Source organism: Artemia franciscana, chromosome 17 (genome assembly GCF_032884065.1).
Source record: "Artemia franciscana chromosome 17, ASM3288406v1, whole genome shotgun sequence".
Classification (NCBI taxonomy): Eukaryota; Metazoa; Arthropoda; class Branchiopoda; order Anostraca; family Artemiidae; genus Artemia; species Artemia franciscana.
In genome coordinates, this window is record NC_088879.1 from 33,588,938 (window position 1) to 33,603,328 (window position 14,391).

The 14,391-nt window shown below is 37.7% G+C and overlaps 2 protein-coding genes across 5 annotated transcripts; one reads left to right on the forward strand and one right to left on the reverse strand.

Annotated features, from left to right (window-relative positions):
* The first annotated feature begins 580 nt into the window (after positions 1-580).
* On the forward strand, positions 581-7,884 carry LOC136038163 (uncharacterized). 2 transcript variants are annotated; one of them, XM_065721224.1, is made up of 3 exons: positions 581-793; positions 5,363-5,531; positions 6,765-7,884. In XM_065721224.1, exon 3 carries the CDS (start codon positions 6,857-6,859, stop codon positions 7,643-7,645), a length of 789 nt encoding a protein of 262 aa, XP_065577296.1. In that variant the 5' UTR covers positions 581-793; positions 5,363-5,531; positions 6,765-6,856; the 3' UTR covers positions 7,646-7,884. The 2 variants fall into 2 exon arrangements, with proteins under 2 accessions (XP_065577296.1, XP_065577297.1); XM_065721225.1 differs by lacking the exon at positions 581-793 and having other exon boundaries at positions 5,356-5,531.
* Positions 7,885-8,378: 494 nt separating this feature from the next.
* On the reverse strand, positions 8,379-14,381 carry LOC136038164 (putative nuclease HARBI1). 3 transcript variants are annotated; one of them, XM_065721227.1, is made up of 3 exons: positions 14,240-14,381; positions 10,048-10,247; positions 8,379-9,434 (listed from the first exon to the last, which is right to left on the reverse strand). In XM_065721227.1, exons 2-3 carry the CDS (start codon positions 10,245-10,247, stop codon positions 8,477-8,479), a joined length of 1,158 nt encoding a protein of 385 aa, XP_065577299.1. In that variant the 5' UTR covers positions 14,240-14,381; the 3' UTR covers positions 8,379-8,476. The 3 variants fall into 3 exon arrangements, with proteins under 3 accessions (XP_065577299.1, XP_065577298.1, XP_065577300.1); XM_065721226.1 differs by lacking the exon at positions 14,240-14,381 and adding an exon at positions 12,780-12,835; XM_065721228.1 differs by lacking the exon at positions 14,240-14,381 and adding an exon at positions 12,768-12,832.
* Between the last annotated feature and the right edge of the window lie 10 nt (positions 14,382-14,391).

Here is a 14,391-nt window from a genome sequence, read left to right on the forward strand (position 1 = left end):
TATCCAGACAAAATAAACTGACAATGCCAGGAATTAAACCTGTACCCCTTTAACAAAGCATTCCAGCCCAGAGTGCCTACCACTTAGCAAGGAACACAAATTTGACCAGAGAACAATAATTATTTAAAAAAAAGTAGAATATTGAAAAACAAAACTTGCTATAGTTTTCCCACTACTATCCTGTAAATGCTATAGGCCCATTTTATTTAGACAAATCAATTTAAGACAGGTATCAACAAAACTCCATCAGGGATTGTATATGCTTAAGATACAATCAAGCTATTTGAATGCTTAGTTATGTGATATTCTAGTCTTCAAATAATAAAAAAAGAGAAAAAGTATATGATCTATTTATTTTTCACCAGCTCATTTGAGCAAAATCATTTGTGACAGCCAAATGCCCATGGTTGGCTTAGAACCTCTCTAAATGCTTCGAAACAGAAGGAATAAAAAAATTATACTAATCAGCATTAAACTGTCCCTTAAATTTAAACACATGCATTTAATTCGAAAATGACGCTACTGCTAGTCAGCTTACTGTGCCGTTCCCACTGGCTCTACCGCAGTTAGAAATGGGCAGTTACCGCGCAGTTACTGAAAAACCGTCAGCTTGAACACACCCTTGGCCGACAAACAAATAACATGTCAGTAAAGAATCATCCCAAAATTACTGATTTAATCTGTTTGGTGCAGGACAAACCTTGTCTTTATGACACTGCTCACCAAGACTACAAGAAAACAAAGCTAAGAGACTTGCTTTGGGCTGAGATTTCAGAACAGCTGAATGAACCAGGTTAGTGTTTTGAAAAAACTATAAGGAGGAGTATGCAATTTTGAACTTACATGGCCCCTTTACTCTGCCCTAAAAAGGACATAAGGAAAGCTTTTAAACTGTCAAGATCATAACCTAAGACCTCTTTACAACTGCACAGAAATTTGCTCGTAAGATTTTAAGGCTAAGTTCAAGGTTATATAAATTAAGGTTGGAGGCCCCTCGTGTACACTTTTGGCTGGGGTAGGGGTTTAGGTTATTTACTTAAAAGGAATTGTTCTACTGGAGGGGTATCCAACCACAAATTTATATGACCTCAAACTTGGCCTGAAGATCTTACAAGGAAACTTTGTGCATTCCGAAAGAGGTCCCAGGTTGTTGCGGGTTTCCATATTGTCAGTTAGAACCAGGATCTGAAATGGAAATTAACCTTTCAAACAGATTTTAATGGGGGTACCACAGCCAACCACAAATCTCTGATTTTTGGATACCCTTATGCCTAATGCTGGACACCCTATGCCAAATGCTGGATACCTGTTGTTACTCTAACCCTGACCTATCTCACTACAGGTACTGATTGGTTGATTTCTGAGCTGCAGTAAAATCATTAATATTTTGTTGGGAACAGTATCCAACGTTTAGCATAGGGTATCCAGCATTAAGCATAGGCTATGCCAAAAGCTAGATAATATCCAGCTTTTGGCATAGGATAATAAAAAATCAGGAATTCGTGGCAGACTGGGGTACCATGCCCTTGCTGCAAGGCATGGTACCCCAGACTATGAGCACCATGCCCATACATTGGGGCTCCATGCCTCAAAATTGAGGATTTGTGTATGACTGGTTGCTAGGACTGAACCAAAATTTCCTTATAATCTTTTTAGGCCAAGTTTGAGGTTGCATACCCCTCCTATAATTATGCAATTAATGAAGCCGATTCATGTATGAGTATTAATTTTCATTAGCTGTTAACAAGGACAACAGTTATCGACAATGAACAGTTTGTTCAAGTGCAGTCTCAAAGCACAATTAATTTTGAGTAGTTTGTTCAAGTGCTACTCTTCTGGTCTACCCTGCACTGAACACACATTATATTAATAAACCCCACATTATACTAATAAATAAAAAGATAAAAATAAAACTATTCTGGTGGATATCAAGACCTCCTTGATAATTGACACTTCTACAAATTGTTCTGTAACAAATTCTGCAACAAATTCCTGATTTTAATGAAATAATGTTTGGGGTTCAAAATGTGTTTTTGCAGTTGTCAGGGTATCTGATATTCAGGTACCACAGTCCAACTGGGGTAACTGACCATGGTATCTGAGAAAGTCATCTCACTTTCATCATTACCAACAAAAGAGCCGATGATTTTATTAGATTGACCATAAAGAAGTTTGGACCTTACAGCAGGTTTGATTCCTGGTATTGCCAGTTTATTTGTTTTGAATGGGGGTCAGTGATGTTACTCAGTAATCTCAGACAGATTTAAACCAGCTCTAAATGGGCAAATGGAGAAATATGCGAAAGATAAGCAGGGAGGGTGTGCAAAAGCACAGGATTTCTGGCCCCCAGCCCTTCATTGCAACTCTTGGCCAAAGGGTCACAAAGTGGAAATTAGCACTGCCAGTTTAGACCTTGACATGTCAGTGCTGCCATACTTACTTACTTGCATATTGGTGTTGAGTTTGCACACATTTTATCTCATTGATTTCCAAAATCATTTAGACAATCAGCTAGCAGTCTCAAAGCACAATTAATTTTGAGTAGTTTTTCAGGCCTAGCTGACTTTCCCTTTATAGCAAATGTTTATTGTTGTGTATAATGTAGATATTTTAAAATAATTGATCATTAAGAAGTCCCTTTCTCAGATACCATGGTCAGTTACCCCAGTTGGACTTTGGTACCTGAATATCAGATACCCTGACAACTGCAAAAACACATTTTGAACCCCAAACATTATTTCATTAAAATCAGGAATTTGTTGCAGATTTTGCAGAATTTGTTACAGAATAATTTGTAGAAGTGTCAATTATCAAGGAGGTCTTGATATCCACCAGAATAGTTTTATTATTATCTTTTTATTTATTAGTATAATTTGGGGTTTATTAATATAATGTGTGTTCAGTGCAGGGTAGACCAGAAGAGTAGCACTTGAACAAACTACTCAAAATTAATTGTGCTTTGAGACTGCTAGCTGATTGTCTAAATGATTTTGGAATGATTTTATTGTCTGATTTCTAAGTCTTAGAAAATTGCTTACTCAACAGGTCTATACCTATTCTATTGAAATTTTGACAAAACAAGTTTTACCTTAATTTTATATTATCACTTTCTTTATACTGGCTTTAGCTCTTAAAATGCAATTCCTTTTATTTGAGTAGCATTTTCAGCCATATCAATGGTTTTTTTTTTAATTCAGGAAGTGTATTTGCATATCTTTAAAACCTTATAAAGTGGGATTGAGGAAAGCTGTGAAACTGAAACCAGTTTCTTTGTATTTCATGTAAGCAGACCTTCTCAGGACATACTTTTAGCCTTTAGACCCATCCCTGAAAGTTTTTTCTAATCTAACCCCCTGGTGCTCTTTTACGCATTGTATAAATTGTGAAGAAATGCCTGGCCTCTTATTTAACAGAATTGGCTAAAAGTCTTAGAAGTGTCTTATATCAAAATACATCTGATACAGTTTAATTTTTTTTAGAGATGACAAAGAACAGCATTAAAGCTGAGTATTTGCTTTGCAAGACCCCCTTCTGTTGTAAAGCATTTTAGATAGATCCTAACCATGGGCGTATTGCTGTTGCAAATGGTTTTGCTTAATTGAGTGTTTGGAAAACAAATAGCAAATGTAAATTTGTTTTTTTATTATTATTTTAAGACAAGAATATCTCAAAGCTAAGCATTCACCATGCTAGTTTGCATCTTAAGTAAATGCAATCCCTGCTGGAGCTTTGTAAAATATAGTGTGTATAGAAGATTAGTGAAAATGGCTGTAAATCCATCTTGGCTTTTTTTCAATATTTTCTTTTTTGAAATAGTTGTTTTACTCTGGTCATAATGGTGTTCCTGGCTAAGTGGAAAGCACTCCCAGTTATAAATCCTTTGCCCATGGGGTACAGGTTTGATTCCTAGTATTGCCAGTTTATTTTGTTTTGAATGGGGGTCAGTGATGTTACTCAGTAATCTCAGACAGATTTAAACCAGCTCTAAATGGGCAAATGGAGAAATACGGGAAAGATAATAAATATGGGATTGCAACTCTTGGCCAAAGGGTCACAAAGTGGAAATTAGCACTGCCAGTTTAGACCTTGACATGTCAGTGCTGCCATACTTACTTACTTGCATATTGGTGTTGAGTTTGCACACATTTTATCTCATTGATTTCCAAAATCATTTAGACAATCAGCTAGCAGTCTCAAAGCACAATTAATTTTGAGTAGTTTGTTCAAGTGCTACTCTTCTGCTCTACCCTGCACTGAACACACATTATATTAATAAACCCCACATTATACTAATAAATAGAAAGATAATAATAAAACTATTCTGGTGGATATCAAGATCTCCTTGATAATTGACACTTCTACAAATTGTTCTGTAACAAATTCTGCAAAATCTGCAACAGATTCCTGATTTTAATGAAATAATATTTGGGGTTCAAAATGTGTTTTTGCAGTTGTCAGGGTATCTGATATTCAGGTACCACAGTCCAACTGGGATAACTGACCATGGTATCTGAGAAAGTCATCTCACTTTCATCATTACCAACAAAAGAGCCGATGATTTTATTAGATTGGCCGTAAAGAAGTTTGGACCTTAGTGATGTGACTGAATATCAGTTTATGTTTTGGGATGAATTCAAAATGCAATTTTGGCAATTGTCATTTTTGAAGGACAACCGCAGAAAGAACTAACTGCAGATCCATTTAGCATGATAACAGATAACATGGTATCTGCAAAATGCAACTAGTGACAATCTACCACAAACCCCTGATTTTTGGATACCCTATGCCAAACGCTGGATATATCTAGCATTTGGCATAGCCTATGCCTAACGCTCGATACCCTATGCCAAATGTTAGATACCTGTTCTCAATAAAATATTGATGATTTTACTGAAGCTCAGAAATCAACCAATCAGAATTCACCTGCAGTAAGATAGGTCAAGGTTAGAGTACCAACAGGTATCCAGCATTAGGCATAGGCTATGCCAAATTTTAGATATATCTAGCGTTTGGCATAGGGTATCCAAAAATCAGGGGTTTGTGGTTGACTGTCTAGTGATATCTGATTAGCTAACATCTATATTTGGGTGTTGCCGTCAGTCTGCAGTAGAGGTATGCTTATTTGAATGTTTGTTGACTTTAAACTTTGGCATTTTCAAGCATTTGTTGTGATGAAACTAACAAGAAGTTAGATTGGTAATTAAGAGCCTCTGAAAACACCTGAATTTGTATTTTGGATATTCATTCTACCATTTAGTCCGAGACTGCACTGTTTACATTTAAGAAACTGTTCAAATATACATTCCTGAGTTTACTTAAGAAATATGTTACTGGTTCTTAATAGTGAAATTCTTACTTTCAGAGGACTGGTGTAGAAAATCATGGTCATATGTTCGCGGAGAATTCGTGAAGCGCTACTCTGCGAGAAAAGAAGGAAGGCTCAGTGGAGGAGATGGAGAAGAGGATGAGAATATTAATTGGCCGTTGTTCAGATACTTGATGTTCCTGATCAAATACTACAACCCAATGAAGTAAGTATCATGAGCAGAGGTGTTACCATACTAGCAAAAATGTCTGGGGGGTCAAGGTATTTACCGACTGGGTTGTCATTTTTATTGACTATTTTTCTTGAGAAAACGACTGTTTTAAGAAAAACAGACTACAGCATTACATCATACAGGCTACAATTATTCTGTCTTCTGTGTGGATTTTCTTGACTTTTTTTAAAGCACAACTCTTGCCTAGAAATGATCTTTAACCTATGAAATGGGTAGAAATTTGTTTCGGAAACACCATTACTGTCCACGAGAAAATAGCGATTTTCTTGTTAGCGCTTGTCGACTATGTCCAGCTTTCCTGCTCTCCGACGCGGCGGCTGGGCCCAAAACATTTGAAAAACTGAACGAGCCGTGGTTAAAATGTGGGAAAACTTACAAATAAAAGAAATAAGAAGTAAAAAGTATAAAAGAAGTAAGCTTGTAATTCCATATGGAAACTAAATTATAAAAGGCAGAATAAGCAAGAGGAAGTCGTGTTAATACAGAAAGTCGTGCCTTGCAGTTTTTTGGTTCATCCATACACATCCTGTTTTGTCATGGTTCCAGTTGGACTATCCCTCTGAGGCGAGAACAAATAGTATTCTTTCATTATTTTTTTTTTTTATAAAACAATATTTTCCTGGGCTTCGCCTGGATTCGGGGCAAACAATCTTTTTCAGGGATTTGCTTCTGGGCAAACTACCTGTCCGGTGAGAATAGGAAGTTCACGTCTTCATATTTTTCTTATCTGTAAATCGACTGTCACGTCAGCTTGGATTTTTTTTTTTAATATTCCTTCAGACCTAGCTGATTATGAATCATATTTGACGCTGTAAACCGGATACCTCAGCTACATGCATCGTGAAATATGACTTTTTGGGATCCCAAAACGTAAGTGGAGGGATACCTTTGACATCGCAAAAGTTGTCCGTCTGTCCGTCCGTCTGTAAGCACGATAACTCTCGAAGGGAATGAGATATTTTCATGAAACTTGGTGTGAGGATTCTATGGGTCAAGAGTAAGGTTGAGTCTGGATCAAATATTGAATTTTTGGGATCCCATCGTAACCTTTGGTCTTGTTTTTGTATCCTCTCAAAGTTTGAACAAAATATTTCAACCCTTTCGAGAGTTGTGGTGCTAGCAGTCGGACAAAACTTAATGAAGTCATCCCGTCACTGATGTTTGGGGGGGGAGGAGACTTGTGATTAATAGGTTCCCTTTTTTCAGGACCAGCGGAAATCTTCCTGATATGAGCAAGGAAGTTGTGGTTGTGGCGGCAACTGGGGAAAGCAGTGAGTACAGTGAAGAAGAATCAAGAGATGCAAGAATCAAGAGTAAAACTGTCAGACAAGGGAAAGGGCAAGAAATTGAATCTGCCAGTGCTCAAAACTTTGAACGGCCTCAAAAGAGCTCAAAGGGAGCCAGAAAGCGATGATGATCTGCAAGAAGTTTACTGCACAACTTCAAAAGGCTTTGTTCACGTGCAGGGCTTCAAAGGGAGAGAGAACTTGCCACAGCAAAAAGGGGAAGCCTCACCTGGGCCATCAAAGGGCTTTGCCAGTCCTATTCAAGTACAAGGCATTAAAGCGATAGAGGTCTTGCACAAGAACTTGCAGCAGAAGAGAAGTGAAGCCTCACCCGTTCCTAGACCTTCGAAGGACTTTGTCAGCCCTATTCAAGTACAGGGCCTTAAAGTGACAGAGGCCTTGCACTTGCCGCAGCAGAGAAGTGAAGCCTCACCGAGAGCTTCCAAAGGCAATGCCAATCCCAATGTTCTTGTACAAGGAGGCAAAGGGGCAGATGACTCGGGCGGAAGTTCCGAGCAGACTAGAAATAAAGCCTTACCAGAACGAGAGCCCCCAGTCAAGAAGACAAAAAAAGAACCAGTTAAAGGACAGTCAAGTGCAGATGCCTTTATTGAGGAGGCTGCAAAAGCCCCGCGTAGTATCGTTGAGACCCCAATGAACCAAAACCAGTCGCCGAATTTTGGATACTGCCAGTCATTGGCTGCCCAGTTAGACAGCTTCACACCTCTTGTGCAGGCAAGAATCAAAGCAAAGTTTGCTTCAATCGTTTTAGAAGAGATGGAAAAGCTTGAAAAACATTAAAAGACCTGCTAATATTAAGTGTTTGGTTAGAGAAGTGGTAGATTTTGAATTTGGCTTTTTCAAGATTCTAGTTGACATTATAACTTCCTTTAGTTCGAGTGCATTTGTAATGTTCATGTGACTTTGAACGTCAGATGAGAAGATTTAAGTTAGTCTGCTATTATAAATAATTCCATTTTTAGTTTAGTTTTTTTTTTTTTTACTTTTCTCTCAGTATAACGAGTTTGTAATACATCTCAGGATTCCTAGTCCAGAGCTCCTAGTCCAGAGTTAGGGGTGCCCCACTGAGGCATACATAGCAAAGTTTTGAACTCCAGGTTATATGGGGCCCACTTAATAGATATAATGAAGCAAACCTACATGAGAAATATCGTCAGAAAACAATGAGCTATACATGCCGTGTCCCAATTGCTAAGTTAGGCCTAAATTGTAGGGAGGAGGGCCAAAAGCTCTGTTCCAACGTCTTTTATGCCCGGGCCCCACTACGGACACACCTGTTCGTAATTCGGTATTTAAGAAGTTTTTAAGACGTTTAGGACGCTCCTCTCTCATTTGTTGTTCATAACAAATTAAAAACGGGAGATGGATTATTCCATCCCAGATTTTATGAACGGGTTGAGAGAGGAACGTGTAAAAACCCCACCTTAAAAACATCTAAAAACAGAATTGTGATAGGTGTGTCCGTAGTGGGGCCCGGGCATTATTTTAAATTTGCAGGATGCCAAAGGTGGGCCTGAGACTTTAACCATGATAAATAATTGTAAATCTTAAAAAATGGCACAAACATACACTAAAACATGAATAAGCGATTCATCCACTAAAGAAAAATAATCAGAAATTTCCACGTAGAATAGCCTCGTCTTGCCATGGCACTCTACCAACTCCACAAAAATAGTCTTTAAAAGCCTCACGAATTTTCAATGCATCTCTGCCTGAAAAGTTTCCAGAAATGTTACCACTTGGCAATACAGGTATGCTCTGTCGCCGCCACGAACCTGGAATTATCTGTCCATTTGCTTCACGGTCAACCAAGACAGGTGTGAAATAACTGTTTCCATTCTGAGCATTCGTCACCATTAGGAAATTATGAAGAACGCACACGGCCTTCACAATGTGATCGATGGTCTCGAGTTTGCCCATCATGGTACTTTTAAGCACCCGAAATCGAGAGGCGAGTATTCCAAAAGTGTTTTCCACGACACGACGGGCTCTAGACAGTCTGTAATTGAAGATTTTTTTGTCTGTGGTTAGGTCACCATATCGTGAAAATGGTTTCAAGAAATTCGTCTTCAACGGGAATGCCTCGTCGCCAATAAAGACGTGCGGCAAAGGGCAGGAGGTATTCGGCAACTCTTTATCACCTGGTACTGGAAGCCTGTTCACTTCCAGGGCCTTTCCAAAGCTGGACCTTTTGAAAACGGTACTGTCGTTTTCTTTACCTTTTGCACCAACGTCTATGTATAAGAAGCGGTCTCGCGCATCGACGACAGCCATAAGCACTATGCTTTCAAAGTCGTGAAAGTTGTGGTAATCAGAGCCAGAATTGGGGGGCTTATGAATCCTACAATGCTTTCCATCAACTGCCCCTATGCAGTTTGGAAACTGCCACAGATCATTGAACTCCCTTGAAACCAGCTTGAGATCTTCTTCAGTTGGAGGCTTCATGTAAAGAGGCTGAAGGACAGTCCATAATGCCTGACAAGTCTCCATAATAATGCCACTAAGTGCAGCTCTCGAGACTCTGAAGGCTATTGATAAGCTGAACATTGAATCTCCACTAGCCAAGAATCTAAAAAAAAAAAAAAAATTAGACCCAGAACTTAATTCTCTAGAGTGGAGCAGGCCTAGGCTACTACAAATAGTACTTGAAAGCTATGATTAAAGTAACATTTGCTGCAGCATTTCAGCTTTCAAAAACCTTGTATCAAGGAAATTCTATATGAAAAGCCTAACTTCCTCAACTGAAAACGTTCCAAACCTGCAGAATGTACTGACAACTAGTGAGAAATAATGTCAATTTTTACAAAATATAGGCTTATCCAAATAAATGAGGAATCTGCTATGAACAAGCTACACAAAAGTGTAATTATTAAATACACCCAAGCTCGAGGAAGTTAAGTAAGTAGTAAGTAAGGTTTATTAGACAAGAACTTGCTAGCCATCTAATTTGAGTTTTTTTACAAACTATAATTTTTTTTTAACCCTCAAACGTTACAGAATGGGAGACATGGCGGTACAAATATTAACAAAGTGGCAATACTAAGCACGCTTACAGGAGATCATCTAAGAACCAGAATCATAATCAAACTTAGGTGTTTACACCTATAATAGCTGCAAACACACTTGAAATAGCTCTGAAAATTTTTATTATTGATAAAACTTTGTCAGTCAGAAATTGTTACCTGAGAGTCATTGCCAGTCTACACTTGGCAACAATAGCAGGCCTCATAACAGTGTCATTTTTCTCTATTAGTGAACTGACACATGACGCAATAAAGTCCATCTGCTCTTTTGACATTCTGTAAGTCTGAAAGAAGAGCTCATCGTCGGAAGCTTCCATCTCTTTTGTTAATGCCTCATACATGCCATGCTTCTCTCGCATCTAAAAAACAACAAAAAAACATTAATGTATAGCCTAATACCATCTTTTTGTGAGGCAACATTATTGCATTGCCTACACTGATGGTTAATATGACAAAGCTGGTTGTCACTACTAAGATCACAAAAATAAAATCAGCTATTTGCCAGACTAACCATTAAAAAAGGCTGGCGAGATTGCCTTCTGGACACGCAGTAACACAATGCAAAATTTATGTTGGGAAAATGGGAAACGCAAAAACTATCAACCAAGTGCCCTCAATTCAAACTAGAGAGCCTTTAGAAACTAGAGAGCAATGAGATTTGACAGTTTCTAAAGAGATAAAAGCGACAACACTCATTTATTACCCAAAAAACTTGATAAAACTAAAAGGGACTTCTTAATGATCAATTATTTTAAAATATCTACATTATACACAACAATAAACATTTGCTATAAAGGGAAAGTCAGCTAGGCCTGAAAAACTACTCAAAATTAATTGTGCTTTGAGACTGCTAGCTGATTGTCTAAATGATTTTGGATATCAATGAGATAAAATGTGTGCAAACTCAACACCAATATGCAAGTAAGTAAGTATGGCAGCACTGACATGTCAAGGTCTAAACTGGCAGTGCTAATTTCCACTTTGTGACCCTTTGGCCAAGAGTTACAATGAAGGGCTGGGGGCCAGAAATCCTGTGCTTTTGCACACCCTCCCTGCTTATGTTTCCCATATTTCTCCATTTGCCCATTTACAGCTGGTTTAAATCTGTCTGAGATTACTGAGTAACATCACTGACCCCCATTCAAAACAAATAAACTGGCAATACCAGGAATCAAACCTGTACCCCATGGACAAAGGATTTATAACTGGGAGTGCTTTCCACTTAGCCAGGAACACCATTATGACCAGAGTAAAACAACTATTTCAAAAAAGAAAATATTGAAAAAAAGCCAAGATGGATTTACAGCCATTTTCACTAATCTTCTATACACACTATATTTTACAAAGCTCCAGCAGGGATTGCATTTACTTAAGATGCAAACTAGCATGGTGAATGCTTAGCTTTGAGATATTCTTGTCTTAAAATAATAATAAAAAAACAAATTTACATTTGCTATTTGTTTTCCAAACACTCAATTAAGCAAAACCATTTGCAACAGCAATACGCCCATGGTTAGGATCTATCTAAAATGCTTTACAACAGAAGGGACACATGTCTTGCAAAGCAAATACTCAGCTTTAATGCTGTTCTTTGTCATCTCTAAAAAAAATTAAACTGTATCAGATGTATTTTGATATAAGATACTTCTAAGACTTTTAGCCAATTCTGTTAAATAAGAGGCCAGGCATTTCTTCACAATTTATACAATGCGTAAAAGAGCACCAGGGGGTTAGATTAGAAAAAACTTTCAGGGATGGGTCTAAAGGCTAAAAGTATGTCCTGAGAAGGTCTGCTTACATGAAATACAAAGAAACTGGTTTCAGTTTCACAGCTTTCCTCAATCCCACTATAAGGTTTTAAAGATATGCAAATACACTTCCTGAATTAAAAAAAAAAAAACATTGATATGGCTGAAAATGCTACTCAAATAAAAGGAATTGCATTTAAAGAGCTAAAGCCAGTATAAAGAAACTGATAATGTAAAATTAAGGTAAAACTTGTTTTGTCAAAATTTCAATAGATTAGGTATAGACCTGTTGAGTAAGCAATTTTCTAAGACTTAGAAATCAGACAATAAAATCATTCCAAAATCATTTAGACAATCAGCTAGCAGTCTCAAAGCACAATTAATTTTGAGTAGTTTGTTCAAGTGCTACTCTTCTGGTCTACCCTGCACTGAACACACATTATATTAATAAACCCCACATTATACTAATAAATAAAAAGATAATAATAAAACTATTCTGGTGGATATCAAGACCTCCTTGATAATTGACACTTCTACAAATTGTTCTGTAACAAATTCTGCAAAATCTGCAACAAATTCCTGATTTTAATGAAATAATGTTTGGGGTTCAAAATGTGTTTTTGCAGTTGTCAGGGTATCTGATATTCAGGTACCAAAGTCCAACTGGGGTAACTGACCATGGTATCTGAGAAAGGGACTTCTTAATGATCAATTATTTTAAAATATCTACATTATACACAACAATAAACATTTGCTATAAAGGGAAAGTCAGCTAGGCCTGAAAAACTACTCAAAATTAATTGTGCTTTGAGACTGCTAGCTGATTGTCTAAATGATTTTGGAAATCAATGAGATAAAATGTGTGCAAACTCAACACCAATATGCAAGTAAGTAAGTATGGCAGCACTGACATGTCAAGGTCTAAACTGGCAGTGCTAATTTCCACTTGGTGACCCTTTGGCCAAGAGTTGCAATGAAGGGCTGGGGGCCAGAAATCCTGTGCTTTTGCACACCCTCCCTGCTTATCTTTCCCATATTTCTCCATTTGCCCATTTAGAGCTGGTTTAAATCTGTCTGAGATTACTGAGTAACATCACTGACCCCCATTCAAAACAAATAAACTGGCAATACCAGGAATCAAACCTGCTGTAAGGTCCAAACTTCTTTACGGTCAATCTAATAAAATCATCGGCTCTTTTGTTGGTAATGATGAAAGTGAGATGACTTTCTCAGATACCATGGTCAGTTACCCCAGTTGGACTGTGGTACCTGAATATCAGATACCCTGACAACTGCAAAAACACATTTTGAACCCCAAACATTATTTCATTAAAATCAGGAATTTGCTGCAGAATTTGTTACAGAACAATTTGTAGAAGTGTCAATTATCAAGGAGGTCTTGATATCCACCAGAATAGTTTTATTTTTATCTTTTTATTTATTAGTATAATGTGGGGTTTATTAATATAATGTGTGTTCAGTGCAGGGTAGACCAGAAGAGTAGCACTTGAACAAACTACTCAAAATTAATTGTGCTTTGAGACTGCACTTGAACAAACTGTTCATTGTCGATAACTGTTGTCCTTGTTAACTGCTAATGAAAATTAATACTCATACATGAATCGGCTTCATTAATTGCATAATTATAGGAGGGGTATGCAACCTCGAACTTGGCCTAAAAAGATTATAAGGAAATTTTGGTTCAGTCCTAGCAACCAGTCATACACAAATCCTCAATTTTGAGGCATGGAGCCCCAATGTATGGGCATGGTGCTCATAGTCTGGGGTACCATGCCTTGCAGCAAGGGCATGGTACCCCAGTCTGCCACGAATTCCTGATTTTTTATTACCCTATGCCAAAAGCTGGATATTATCTAGCTTTTGGCATAGCCTATGCTTAATGCTGGATACCCTATGCTAAACGTTGGATACTGTTCCCAACAAAATATTAATGATTTTACTGCAGCTCAGAAATAAACCAATCAGTACCTGTAGTGAGATAGGTCAGGGTTAGAGTACCAACAGGTATCCAGCGTTTGGCATAGGGTGTCCAGCAATAGGCATAAGGGTATCCAAAAATCAGAGATTTGTGGTTGGCTGTGGTACCTGGTGGTGCCCCCATTAAAATTTGTTTAAGGACTTGCTTCTCCGCAGCAACTTAGTTTGATACTAGTGATTCAATTTTTAATATGTTAAGATAAAAGAATACCTCAACTAGATTTGAGATGGACACTTGCCTATCATAAATTGATTTAATATATTCAAACAACCCAGTAATTTTTATTAGCCCCTTGTTAGGAGTGATTTTAATGAGTTCAGGATTCTTTAGTGGACCAGATATGTTGTGCTGATCTATAGCTTCCCAATTGAGTTTAGACTCTCTAGAGGACCACTCAGCATCCAATCTTCGCTTAAAGATGTCCACAGATTCAGCAGTAACAGTTTTTTCAGAGAGTTTATTCAAAGTGTTGATGATTCTGGAGCGTAGACTCTGGACAGGGTAGGCTGCTTAACAAGCTTCATTTAATTCAAAAGATCCTGATCTTAATGAAAAGGAAACTTAAAATTATGTGGAAAAGAATAAGGCATGGGTGCCAATAAACCTTTCATCTCCTTTTAGCAGCATCTAATTAATCCTCCTGGTGAGTAGCCTCAACAGTTCGCATCTAGCATTCATTCAATGCAGTCGCATTTCGCTTGCTCTAATAATTAGTGACCTGTTAAGACATACTAAGACCTTTCAATTAAGTAAGGC

Excerpts from the sequence above, each read along its gene's own strand:
- LOC136038163 (XM_065721224.1), top strand. The coding sequence starts at position 6,857 with ATGCAAGAATCAAGAGTAAAACTGTCAGACAAGGGAAAGGGCAAGAAA.
- LOC136038164 (XM_065721227.1), bottom strand. The coding sequence starts at position 10,247 with ATGCGAGAGAAGCATGGCATGTATGAGGCATTAACAAAAGAGATGGAA. Across the intron at positions 9,435-10,047 it reads AGACTGGCAATGACTCTCAG|ATTCTTGGCTAGTGGAGATT; the intron begins GTAACAATTTCT and ends TTTTTTTTTTAG.